The 14,872-nt window shown below is 30.7% G+C and overlaps 1 protein-coding gene and 1 pseudogene across 1 annotated transcript; both read right to left on the bottom strand.

The window, feature by feature from the left end:
• Positions 1–8,920: 8,920 nt before the first annotated feature.
• Positions 8,921–11,846, bottom strand: LOC105462848 (annotated as a pseudogene).
• Positions 11,847–12,798: 952 nt separating this feature from the next.
• LOC105462847 lies at positions 12,799–13,666 on the bottom strand. The gene is made up of 3 exons (XM_011709705.1): positions 13,543–13,666; positions 13,304–13,375; positions 12,799–13,180 (listed from the first exon to the last, which is right to left on the bottom strand). The coding sequence occupies exons 1-3, from the start codon at positions 13,655–13,657 to the stop codon at positions 12,882–12,884; spliced, it is 486 nt and encodes a 161-aa protein (XP_011708007.1). The 5' UTR covers positions 13,658–13,666; the 3' UTR covers positions 12,799–12,881.
• Positions 13,667–14,872: the final 1,206 nt, after the last annotated feature.

The raw sequence follows: 14,872 nt of genomic DNA, 5'->3' as shown, positions 1-14,872 counted from the left end.
TACACGCGATATTTATAGCTTACGATTTAGGTCAACGTACTAGTTTACTTCTCACGAGAAGAAAAGGATTTTTACACGTGGTTTTGCCGAGAAGAGAGGAATGACGCTTATACTATCATGTATTGTATATTTGATCAGTATTGTATTTAATTAGTCTTTCATTTATTATGACGTAAAGAAAAGAAAAAAACGGAATTAAGATTATGACTCACGGCAGAAAATGTTATCCGTACGCGACGTTACTTCATGATTGCACGGTGATTCTCAAGTCACCGATCGCGAGATATTATTTTGCAGCAACACACGGAAGAATGATTTTGTTGAAAAAACTAAAACTTTGTTGGAGGCAGATCTGATAACAATTTTATTGGAAACAAAAAATAGTTTATCAAAATAATTATGTTAGAAACTCAAGCATGAGGAGCAACACAAAAAATTTTCATATTTTAGTAACCAATTTGAGATTCCAATTACATAATTATTTTGATGGCCCGACAAAATTATTTTCACAGATCCGTGTTCAGAACTAAGTTTTAGATCCTTCCAGCAAAATCGATCTCCCTGTGCCATGTACCGGAAGATAGATCGAAACCTTCATTATTAATTTACTCTGTATTTATCTCCGACGAACACTTCGATCATCGTGACACTATCAGCTTGTTTAAATAATTATTACTATTAAATTAAAAAATTTATCTGGATTGATGATTGAACTGAAGGTATAAATAAAGTAGACTAGTGGGGCGCAATAATAAGTGCGCCCCACTAGTCTACTTATACTATATCTCAAATATAATTCTTACTACATTATATTACGCGAGTATATTTAGACTACATTTAGTTTCGGCATATAATTTTGGCCATCTTTAATAAAATTCATCTCGTTTCTGCTATTATGGAGAATCATGCGGCGATCCAAAGGATTCTATCTAAAGGATAATATCAAGGTTTCTATCACAAATAGTCCTATCACATTGTCCCACACAGTTAACTGGCTGAATGGAACTCAAGGATCGTGTGGATCCAAGCAATGCAGCAGACGTCTAAATGCATTCGCGTAATGTAATTTAATACGAATTATATTTGTGTTAAGATATTTGCTTAAGAGCCCACATTCCACTTACACTTGGTATTATTGAATTATTACATCCGCGTGAGTATTAAATTGCGCGCGTCTGGACCGTTTGCGCGTAGGATGCTATTTCGCTTGTTTTTTTCCTAATCCATTATTCATGATCTACATATACGTAACAGTTGACGTGATCATACATTTAGCTCTTGTATGCAGCCGCGTGTATTCAGAAGAAAGATGTAATTAGGTCCGAGTAACTGATTCCAACTAGACGTTTTCAAACCGATTAATTATATTATATGAACAATGTTACTTCAGTAAAACATTGATTCGCTAAATCGATAGAATTATTTCGATGAATCGTGATATCGACTTGATGAAGTCACTTTGTCCAAAATTATGTAGCTTCATATATTCATCACAATATTTTTCAAAAATATTATGCGTATTTTTTAAATCCATCATTCGTTTTTAATACATTTAACAAAATTATAAAAAAAAACATTTACAATACTAATCGTAAATTAATGATAAAACTTTTCGACAAAATCCACGGATTTTGTTAGGTCAACGAAATCCTTACAAGACAGTTAGATGCCACATATTTTTTGCTGTCACGCAAATGCTGGGAGTCTTGCTTTACTTTTGTCGACGGAAATGTTACGTAAATAGTACACTAATTAATAATACATAGGAGTCCGAGGGTATACAATGCGATTTTTCCTACGCTTTTCGCCGCGACGTGTCGCGTTCACAATCACTTCGCTGCATAATAGAGATGACTCAACGCCAGGTTAATCAGATGAATACATTTCGATCTATTTATCGTCATAATTTTATTGTCAACTATACCACGAGCTGCACGTGTTGGAAACATACTTAAATAACTCTTATCACTCTTCGTCAGCAAAACTGTCGCGTTGCACGAGACTTCGAGACTGAGAGGCTGGCAACATGAAGCTAGCTTACATATATTAAAGTTACTTAATAGCGTTGTCTCTTATTAGCTTTCTTATGTCATCGTTACAAAATACGAATCGACGACCTCGAAATGGTCAACCGTTACGAGAAATATAATGCCTTGTAATGTATAATCGTTTCGATTACAGGAAATAATTTTTTGTAAGTTTCAATAAAACTAATCAACCTTTGCGCTGCTACGCATACTTAATTGAGATTGCAGATCGTACATGTCAGAAGAAGATAAACAAGTACAGAGATTTATTTCAACGTTCACTGTTGAAATAAATTTTGTTGAATTAGACTTTGAGTCGAACGTTTTTTTTTCTTTCTTAAGAAAAAGACGAAAAAAGTGAAAAATTATGACATGTCGATTTCACTGATCATCATTAAAAAATAATGTAATCGTCAAATTTTATTGATCTCTATCGATAAGTGATAAAATATTAATCTGTGAAGCGATAAAAAATTTCAAAAGAATTAATTATATGCAGTATATACATGTATCACTTGAATTCTAGAAGCATAGAAATAAATGTTGAAAATAGAGCTATTGTCCTTTAAGGGACTTATAATCTTAAATTACTCTTTTTTTCACATTTTCTAATATATTTTTTCTTTGCGAGCAACTTTTAATCGCGATTATACTATATTTAAGCTGGAATCGGTTATTATTTAATTGACAACTTGATGCCAAAGGCATATATTTAACAACACGTTATCTTCCTGAAGTGTATTTTATTAGGTACGTTTGTACTTGGTTAATCTTTAATCTTTCTGATTTCAGCAAAAATTTCGACACTCATCGACCGGCGTCCCTGAACGATTCTCGATCGAACACTTCCGCTCAGCACGTGTGTTTCGTTCGATTATCTTCTGTACCTAGGTCACTCGCTAGACGGCGGCAAATCGCACATGTTCGAGGAAACAAATGCGAGACTCGTTACATCATTGATAATGATCGATCCATTGCCGTGTGCCACGTATACATGACGTAGTCGCGTCCTCTTCGCACATAAGCGTGAGCAATACGCGAATGATTGAAAGAAAAAAGGAAAACAGATTTTAAGATTAAACTTCCAATTGGTACTTTTCCCTAATCTTCACTTGTTATTCAACGATAGCGATTGTGATGCGACTTCGTTACGATCGTGGATATCAATTATCTTTTATGTAATCTATACGTATTCTGTCACTCTCTGTGCTCCGTATTGCTCCGTATTTGTTATATATACTTACGTTATACGCAACAAAAAATCGGAATTGAAAGCTTAAAATATCACAGCTTAAAGATATAAATTCGACTATTGATTAATTTTTAATCCATTTGCGCGTAATTTGCAAAATTATTTGTTAATACTTTATTTTATTATTAATTATTTCTTATAGTTATGTGAATTAAAATAATTATATAATTATAAAAATTTATATATTTTATATTTACCTTATGAATTACATTAACATATTTATATAATTATGAAAAATTTCTTTATAACCAAAGTGACATTTACATCTTTTTAAAACCATTTACATTTAATATTTTTTTAAATTAATTATAAATAATTAAAATCTCGAAAGTTTTAGGCAAAATTACGATATTTAACGCGTATTTAAAAATTTCCAATAAATATTTGATTTATTGGAAGATATTTATATTTTCTACCAAAATTTTATTTAATTTATCTCATTCAATAATTATATTGCTATTATAATTAATTATAATAATATCACAATTGTCATATCGATTATTTTATTTTGAAATATTTACGAATTACATTTTCGGAAGAATATTATAATTATGTTTCCTGACGGACACGAAATTTCGCTGAAATAATCATTATGAGAATTAAAAACAAGAGTAAAACATGGATACCAAAAATAAAAATAAATCAATATGATAAAACAATATTGAGAAATGTAATTAAAATAATTAATACTCATGATAATGATAATGTCAACTCATTAAAATCTCGTTAAACCTCTTTAAACTAAACAAATAACTGTCATTATATCTATGATTGCTTTTAAAACAAATTTTTTTATTAGTAAACGTGATAAGTTAAGAAAATAATGAGAAGGAAACTTGAAACCGGTTGCGACGCTATCGTCAAGTCCAAATTCGTCATGTTATATTTAAATATGTCTAAATACAGTCGGTATTTTTTTTTTAGAAAGTTCAACAGTTCGCAGGAAATCGGAGTTAAATTCGCAGATGCCGTTATATTAATAATTGTTATCCTGATTCTGCGGAGCTTCACGTTTATTGTTACGAGCGGAATCGATATTGTGATCTCTTTTGTAAGTATATCAACAGCAGTACATTGCATGGTAACAGTAAGATAATACTCAACAATCATGTAATCATCGATATCATATCATTAAATTTTATATATGTAAGTAGTTCTTCCCCTGTGTAAGCACCGCTTCTTTCAACGTTTCGTTTCTTTTACTGCCCTATAAGTGTCTTATACAATAGAAAAAGAAACTGCCTCTTTTTCTCCTCCTCCTCTCTCTCTTTTTTTTTCTTTCACTTCTTTATACAGAGTGGGGACAAATATCTATACCAGACGAGTAAACTGATATGATGCTACACTCTATTTGGCGAGAGACCGTTTATCGGATCGTCCGTTTCGCGTAAGCTCCGCCTCCAACAAAACGATTGCAAAACCTTCTTTTCTGCTCGCATAGGCTCGTTACGGGCTCTAACGTGCTGTATTTACATGTAGAGGTCTGGATATATAGCGCGCTACACTTTCCCCATATGCTATCCGACCGCAGACCGATCGTACCTACATGGTCTTTTGTTGAATACAGCTACACATTTTCTCTAATCCTGTTACTCGTGAAATTGTGTAGACGTTAAGTAAACATGATAACGTTTAGAGTGTCTTTCCATAAATCGTATGTTTATTAAGTGTACTTAATTTGATTTTCAAACTTTATTTGCTCGGAAACGAAACCTCGCGAACGAAAAAAATTTAGTCTCTACTTTCGTCTAATTTTTGTATAAGGAATCATTCCCCATTTAGTTATACTATATTTGTTCTCATTCTGTATAAGATCAAACGTCATTCTAAAATATGAATGGAATTAATGTACAACAGAGACGATAAATAAGTTTTGATTTCATGTAATAATGAAATAGATTTGTATTTAATTAAAATTATATTTTTCAGGAATATTTTTCGTATATTTACATATGCATTTATCTTTATTTAAACTAAAAGTAGATGTAATTTGTAATTAAACGTTTAATTTGGTTTTGGTCACCATTTTTATTTAAATAGATAAAATTGCAAAGTTCAGTTTGCGAAATAGTTCACAAAAATTCGCGAAACTAACTTTAAAATCACCAGATAAATTCAAAAGTTAATAAGATATATTCTATTCTACTTACTCGTGATCTTAATTTTGACCAATAGATTTTTCTCTAATAGAAAGTTTTTCTTTAATTTAGTGGAAAATTATCAGTTTTTGAAACTTGCCAATCTTTAACATATTTTTGTAACTAATAATATGTATTAAATTAAAATTTGATGGAAGACTTTATTTAAAACTAGAAAAATGATTCTGTCACTTGGATTTCTTAATAAGCATATGGGGTGCTGTATGATATTCACTTCCATTAAAAAAAATCAATTTTAAATCGATCAGTAATCTGTTAGTAAAATAGAGATCTCGAATTGTGGAACACGCTGTCGCTTTTATGTGTGCGAGGGAAAAGTCGGTTGTTATGCGAGTCAAAGTATAGATTTCATAGCGAGCATAGCAAGATTGCAATCTTGTCACATTTAACTCCGCGTATGTTCTCGCGTATATGCACATGTATATGTATGTACGCGTACGAATGGCGTAGGTACGCGCGATGTAGGAGCGAGGTACACCCGTTGCCCGTTTACATTTGAATGTCTTCTCGCTGAAAAGATTGTCTTCTTGATCTTTGTCCCGGTGCGAAATCGACGCTATTTCTACGCCGACTTCTTTTCTCCGTGCGATTCCGGATAAGTTATTGTCGCGAGTCTGAGGGACAGCGGCGCGGACAGAGGCCGGTCGCGTCACAAAAGGCACGTGTAATACCGATAAGGTTCCGAAGGCGTTCCGTTTGTAAAGTTTTGAGATCCAAGATACAAGATTTGAAGAGAATCTCAAGGGTAAGATCTTAGGAAACGTATAATGGGAATCAAAAGTAAGCGGTCATCGTCAAAAGGTAGAAATGAGAAATTAATTTGAATTTCGCATTATATTACCTAAGATACAAGATTTGAAGAGAATCTCAATAAGAGTAAGATCTTAGGAAACGTACAGTGAAAATCAAAAATAAGCGGTCATCGCCAAACGGTAAAAATGAGGAATTAATTTGAATTTTACAGAATTATCTGAGAACCTATTGACCAATAGAACACTGTAGTTTAAGGTCATAAATATAGTAGCATGAATGCTTCATTCTAACATTTCGCGACAATCTGTGCTTGTGCTCTAATAATTTTTGCATAATAATTTAACAATTTTGATATTTTTTAATTATTTTTTCGACGCAGCTAGAGTTCAAACACGTTTCGCCCTGATACAATGAACACATCAATCGATATTCATAATCGGTTTTTATTTTAAAATGGTCTTGAAGTAATGCCTTAAGATGCTATACATATATGAACGGCTTTGTGATTAATATTTTAAGAGTATGCTTAAGACGATCTTGAATATACAAACCAACTATAAATAAGTATAAAGTTATAAATAGTCAATAATATAAGACAAAAGTTTGTTTTAACACTAAAAAAGGAAATTATTTCTGTATAGAAAACGTAAATAGCATTAAAAGTTGATATTTTTAGAAGCAAGTAATCATTACTGTTTCATTTTTATTTTATTTTTAGTAATTTAAACTAAAAAATAAAAGTATTGAAGTAAATATGTTTTATTTAATCACTGCTATAGAAATTCGTAATCTAATATAGGAATTATACATATATATTATTAGAAAATGCTAAAGACAACCAAATTTTTTGAAACTATCTGAATCAACATTGTGGCTGATCGGAAAATCTATTTGGGCTGTCGCCAGAAATTGCAAATTATTATTTGAATGTGTGCGCAAAATTCTTTAAAAAATGGAAACTTATAGCACAGTGAGAAATCTTCTGAGATCAGGACGAAAGAGATACACGACAACCCGACAGATGCATGAAAACCGGGCAATTAAATTCCAATACAAACGTATCATCCGGGAGTCAACAGGAATTAATTAAAAAGTATCAGTTTTAATTTGCCGTCGCCTTCATAAAGCTACATTAATAGGCTATGTCACTCATCATGTCCTTTTTACTTCAAAGACAAATATGAAAAAAGAGACTTACAAATCGGCACGTGAATAAGCCTATATTCTGGGCTGGTATTATTTGGAGTGACGAATCCAACGAGTGACCTAAAAAAATCGTTTTTGGACCCTCGACTTTGGGACTGAACTGTGCGTCAACTTATAATAAGATATTAATCACAGAGAAGTTTCAAATTGAGGTGACAATTGTTATCAAATCTGAAGGAAGGATGGAATCAAAGCTCATTATCGAATTATCACAGGTCTACGTGGTTCAATATTTTAAGAGGGTTGATCCAGCCAATGAAGACAAGGTCGCAGTTCATTGCAGTTTTATGTAATTGATACCCGTTTTGAATGTAAAAAATATCAGATGTCGCGTAAAGAGACGTAATATACATGTGATCCTCCTTCTTCAGTTATGATAACAATTGTCACCTCAATCTGAAATTTCTCTGTGATTAATCATAGCCAATAGCCATAGAATATTATTTGACACACAGTTTAGTCCAAAAAACAGGTGAAAAAAACCACCTTCTTTTGGGTCACTCTGTGAACTTTGTGGCGCCCAGAAACAGCAGATGGAGACGCAAAAACACAGCTTATGAGATGAAACATATCGTTGGGATGGTAAAGCACTCTCGATATGTGATGTTATGGAGATGTTTTTTGTAGACGGGACTTTAATTTGGAAGAAATCAATCGACAAAATGGATGGTATTTATATTATTGCAATATTTTTCAAAAAACCTTCGAGCTTTAGCTTAAAAAATGCACTTTTTATCTGAATTTAAAGTGCCGCATTAATCACATTGTTATCTTTTTGGATAATTTTAACGATGCAAATAAAAAACCGATAAAAACTGACAAAGCGCGCGTGCAGAGTGATAACTTAAACGCAACCGATTATGCGACCGTTCCAATTATGAATCAGACTCGTTTGTGAAGTAATTACGTATTCAAGGCCGTTAAATTTTTCCACGTGCATTCGTCGCACATTTACATATGTATCTCAAAATCCACGTTTTCGCTTTTAATTCTCAGAATTCTCCAATTATTTCGGCGAAATTTTATGCATTTAACACGAAACATGATTGCAATATTCTACCGAGAACATAATCCATAGACATTTTACAATAAGATAGTCGATTACAATAACGATATTACAATAATAGCAACCTGCAACGTAATTATTAAACACGATAAATTAAATTAAATTTTACTGCAAGATATACGAAATATCTTCAATAAATCAAATAATTATACAGATTATATAATATTTGTGAATCTTTACGGTTAATTTTTTTTTATTTTGCGAAGAAGGCAGAAAAGGAAAATTTTTCTTTGTTCGAGTTAAGGGAGAATTATTGCCATATCGCCAATAATGCACGCGCGATGATAAACGTTCTCATACGAAAAGAAAATATACGTGTTATTAATAATAATGCAACGCTATAAATAGATACGACAAACAGTCGAACAGTCAATCATACACGCGCCGGGTGTAACTGCGCGTCTTGCCGTTCAGTGTAAAGTTTTTAAGTAATACCATAAGTAAAAAACAATAAATATTTGTGCTTAATAAAATGATAATTACGCGATTTAATTTAATTACATTTCTTATGTGATTGACAATTATAGAACTCCATTTCCATCACAATAAAATTAAATCGCCGAATTTGCTGCATCTTACTTTTGACAGCTAAAATCGTTTTTTGCGCAGTAGGGATATTTTGACGAAACAGAAACACAGTAGTCTCCTTTTACAGAATAGTTAGGGTCAAATATCCTGTTATCCACGACGATGCAGTCGGTTCTGTTGGAAGAACAACCAAGCCAAATACTGCAAAAGTGATATTATATAGATACTTTATACAGATGTGATATCTAATACGACAGTCGCAAGATAAACTGTTAATAAAGATCTATAAATAAAAAATTTTATACGATAAATTTTATAAATTATGCATACCTTTCTAAGAAGTTTGTTCTATGCCTAAAAATTATTAAATAATTTTATTATTATTATGTAGCTTCTATATCTTATAAATAAATTTAATTTGACAAGATAGGACTTAACTCAGAAAATAACAAGTTGGATTAATCTAAGTTTAAATATGTTGTTAGCTAAATATAGATGAACTTACGGTACAGGATTACCAATGAATACACAATCATCTTTCAATGTATTTGCCAGATACATGATGGCTATATTATGTGCGCAGATGACGTTCAAAATATCGAGTAACCAAACTAAAACAAATATTTTTTCATAATTTTTTTGTATTTATTATAGTTTTTACTTGAATAATTTATTTTTAAGTTAAATATAATAATTACAACCACATGCTGGCTGCCCTAATCCGTTATGGAACCACAAATCCAAGTGACCTAAAGATTTTTGAATTCCGGCAAACGATGTGTGCAGAACGACTACACGTTCGGCGTCTGTGTCACAAAATTTGTCCTCACAATTTCTTAACGCAAATAGGGGAAAAGCGGGGTCACTACCGATGAGAAGCGGAGGTTTGCCGTAGCCCGTTTGTTAAAGGTTCTTGGCAGCGAACGCACATATATGCGCGCCAAGACTATGGCCCATAAGTGTGATACTCTTCAACGGCACATTACATGAGTCGATCACTGATTTGATGTTACTAAAAGATATATTTTGTATAAGTGTGTGTGTGTGTGTGTGTGTATACACACACATATATACGTACAATGCTAAATAAATATAGCACCTGTTGATATTTAGCTTTATACATTATGTTATTTGAAATGTAATGACAATCAAGACATAATGTTAAATTTTGTTGGATTTAACATTATGTCTTGATTGTTATTACATTTCAAATAACATAATGTACAAAGCTAAATATCAACAGGTGCTATATTTATTTTGCATTATGCATATATTGCATTGATCATTACACATTACTTATAATTACTACAGTATTATCTGAAAAATTATTTAAATTATAATTAGAATTATATGAATTTGAGAAATTCTATATCTATTATACATATATATTTATTTATTTTATTTGATGTAATATCGTAAAATACCTTGCCAAGAAGTCACCAACTTCGCGAGTGTTGCGCACTGCAAAAGGATACTCTAATAGATTTATGATAATTAGGTCGTGATAACACGACGCATTAGACCAATCTATCGAAAATACTATATAATTTCTCTATAGAAAAAAAGTTAAGTTGTTATTACTTATTTATTAATTTTACAAAATTTTCATTCTTATATTATTTGTACTTGTAATATAAGATTGTGAAATTACGCAAAAAAATTCTGCGTCTTAATTTTATTCTTGAGTAAAAGACATATTTACCTTTATTAATTGAAAGGCTAATTCAGAAAAGTTATAATTGGATGAATTTGCAAGAAAACCATGAGCCATGAACAAAACGGGTTTTGAGGAATTGAAGAGATCACAGGATTCATTTACTTTAACAAATTTGCCTTTAGGAATATCACTGTGAAAGACGCGAATGTAAGCAGTGAGAAAAATAAATTCGCAGTGAATACTCATGCGTGTGTGTTTTACCTCGTGTACAAAGCCATCGAAACTGATTTGACATTGAAGAGACAGGAACTTGGCGGATTTTCTGTAAAGTTGTCAGTACGCATACAACACACGGCATACAACACATGTATCGTATAAAGAAAATTAGAAGTATCTTAATTAACAACCTACTTTATAAAGAAGTTATACTACAATACTATTTTTTCTATACAAACGAGCAATGACATTTTTTTAAATATTTGTTAAGAATTGATTAAAAAGCTGTACCAACCATCATTTTTTGAAGTAATCACGTCATAACCCATCGTCTACAAAAAGAATGATCAGTAAAAGTACACAAATCGTATATATGTTTAATAATACTCATTACTTATAATTAGCGATAAAATGAATGAGATGAATTTAAAAGTATAGAAGATGTAAATGCCACTAATGTATATAGAACTAAAATTATTATCTCTTTACAGTTAAAATTATTTCTCGCAAACGAGCGACGATCGTCGAAATGTTTTATCCTGTATTTTATTTAATAATTATATTGACAAAAGCTGAATATGAATAAATTGAGACATTAAAGGCTTAAATTGAAACAATTTTATTAAATTCCAAAAAATATGGCTCACTGATTATAATCGTGGACTAATATGAACACTTGGAGAATTACACGATAGCGTATTTATATGTATGTCCAGTTGTAGAACTGCAAAGGCTTATATTGAGGTGAGGCTTTGCGGAGTTTAATTCTTAATTTTGGAAGGAATGCGTGGCAAATCGTCTGTGATCGTTTTCTATGATATATGCATTGAAAATCGGGCAAATCGAAAGAATGAAGATTTTAACGTACATTTCAGAAATGAGAAAACATGCTTACCGAATTATTATCGTTGCTCATGGCCGCTATCGTATCGAAGAGGCAGAACAGCAGGACAAATGATGCGATCGTGACCAACTGCATCATTGACGAAAAGGTGAAAAAGCAAATTTTTTCGAGCTTATTTGCAAAATATAGCTTTGATAAAAAATAAAATTAAAAATTAAAAATTAACGTAGTTCAGTTCATAGAATATTCATAGAATATTCGTTGTTTGCCGTTTGTTTGTTTTTTACTAACTGGCAGAAAGATTAGGGAGAAATAGAATAGATATATCGCATTTTTAGTCATACGGCAATTTGCATGAAATTATTGCATAATCGTTGCAATGGTGATACAGAATAATTAGAAATATAATGAGAGCACATATACACACATAAATTCGAAGAACACAGTCCTTTTTTTTAAATGTTTATATCTAATGGAGGTCTAAAAACATTCTAAATGTTTTTTTATATTTTGTATATCAGTGTCCTTGGAAATAACTACAAGTAATGCGCGAATAATGCATTTTGAAATAGTGGTTTCAAACGTTTAACAAAGTTATTATTGTCAATATTGCACAAAAAACATGTTTTCACCATCAACCTGAAGATAAAAAGACTGACTGTTCTTTTTTTATAATAATGCAATTTAATGATAAAATGCACGTACGTGTACTGCAAGATACTGCCAACTGTATCGAGTTTTACATACTGTACTGAATTTCTTTGACTCAATCGAGGATACTAAAAAATAAGAATTTTTAGCGTACTTGAATTATGTTAAAATTATTGCTTTACCCTGTTATACTGGATATTTTTCATTTCAAGTTTTACGTATAACGCCATATATCATTTGTTAATGTGATTTCTATTCACATAAATTTTTTGTAATTGTATTATAATAATATATAGATACAACGCGTTCAATCGACTACAGTACTCTCAAAATCTAGTTGCGTTTTGCCATTCAATTCAAAATAGCATCCGATCGCCAACACCGACCGCCAATTAGCATCGCGGAAAAGGGTCAACAATAAGATGCGATTAAAACGCACTTCGTGGTATGTCTTTTTTATTATGGATTATAAGGTGCATACAGCGAATTTTGCAATAAGAAATCTCCAGAGTTCTAGATAATTTAGTCAGGAAACAGTTGCTCCTTTCTGTTGTAGATGATCTTGTTCATAATTGACATGATCAACTCGGAAATCTTCTTTTCTATTTTTGGCACCATAACATTAAGAATTTCTTGTTGGTTAGCAGTTACGGTTTGCCTTAAAACTTCATTTAGTTGTACCAAATCTTGTTGGCTGTCATCAAAATTAGCTTTGAATGTTTTAATATTAAATTTAGTGTTTACTTTCGACGCATATATTTCCGTTTTATTATTCTTAGTTTCTATTTTTAAGTCTATGCTCACTTTTTCATCTACGTTATCTGTGAAGAAAAAAATATAATTTTGGTCATTTCAATCAAGTAATAACGAGATTTTTGAATTTTTTATATTAAAGTGGCTCTAAACTTTCGTCTTATTTTAATATAAAATCGACTATTATATACCTGTAGATAACTGAATCATTCCCTTATTAGCAAGTGACACCAATAAACGTATGTTGAAGTCATACTTGGATTCTATATCAATATGTTTGAGTATGAGATCAATATCGATGTGAAGTTTATCAGAGGATGTGTTAACAGACTTCGTTTCAAGATTGCAAAATCCTTTTACTTTGAAATCTTCGAGATTTAATTTAAGATTATCTGTGTTAAAAATAATCATTTTGTCAAGAGTTACTGACTCGATCGGAGAAATGTCAAATTCCGACATCCCTGCAGTGCAGACCTTATCCATTGCAGTCCTAAAGCTGTCCAGAAAACATTCATTATAGTTGGGATCTTTGCGGCCACAGACATGAATGTAAGATGCTATAAAGAATATAAATCATTTATTTTAACTTAAAACTTTATAATAAATTGTCTAAGATGTATAAAATGAGTTGGAATATAAAAATTACTTTGAGATGGAGAGAAGATCTTTTTGACAATACATTTTAAATATGCATAAATAGAATTTGTCTCTGTAATATTTAAACTACTTTAATAATATTTAAAAAAGTTGTTATTAAAATATATAGATTTCTCATTATATATTTTTAATAGAATAACTGTTAAGTCTTTGTCATTGGATTACAGAAAACTTATAATAAATAAAATTAAATATAGACTTAATAATATAAATTAAAGAAATGTTTCAAAATTTTCATAAAAATACTTAGTATAATAATAAGGAGAATAACTAAACTTTTTAATCTTTTTTTGCTTTTCCATGTTATCAAGAGCAATCGAAATATTCCAGATAATTAAGTCAGATAACACATCATTGTACACATAAGGATTTAAAATATTTTAATAATTTGTCAATAATTACATCTTAATTACGGTTTAATAAAATAATAAAACAAAATTGCATTCGGCACAATTTTTTAAATATTTTTTTACAATTATTACAAGATAAATTACTTTGATAATTTTAATAACAATTTATTCTATTAATAATTGTAGGCACAGATTTTTTTATCTTTTTGTTATTGCAAAAATAAATTACAGTTACATATTAGTAAATATTTCTAGTAAAATATCAATGTTATAAAATATTAGCAATATATGTAACTTCCTAGACCAAAAATATTATTTTAACAAATAAAAATTGTCCAAAAACAAATAGGTATGAGATCATACAAGTTACCAAGTATTTGATTAGACATAGAAACAAAATATTTTTTTAATAAACCGTTTAACTGTCCAAAAGTACGCAGCAAAAGATTATTAATGCCATTGTTTTTTTAAATATAAATAATATTTTTAAGTTTCATAAAATAGGCTTAAAGTGACTAAAATGACCAATGGGATCACAGTGAAGCAAAAACTTGGCGTGCCCGCATTTTATATATATCTTATCAATTAAATATTAATGCAATCCGGGCACGCCAAGTTTTTGCTTCAAATTTTATGAAACTTAAAAATATTTGGAAAGACTGGCATTAAACTTTTGCTGCATGTACTTTTGAATGGTTAAACGGTTTTTAAAAAGAAATTTTTGTTTCTATGTCAATCAAATATTTGGCAACT

This window comes from Wasmannia auropunctata, unplaced genomic scaffold (genome assembly GCF_000956235.1).
Source record: "Wasmannia auropunctata unplaced genomic scaffold, wasmannia.A_1.0 LD336092.1, whole genome shotgun sequence".
NCBI lineage: Eukaryota > Metazoa > Arthropoda > Insecta > Hymenoptera > Formicidae > Wasmannia > Wasmannia auropunctata.
Note: the sequence above shows the minus strand (reverse complement) of the source record. Positions and strands in the feature narration are given on the sequence as shown.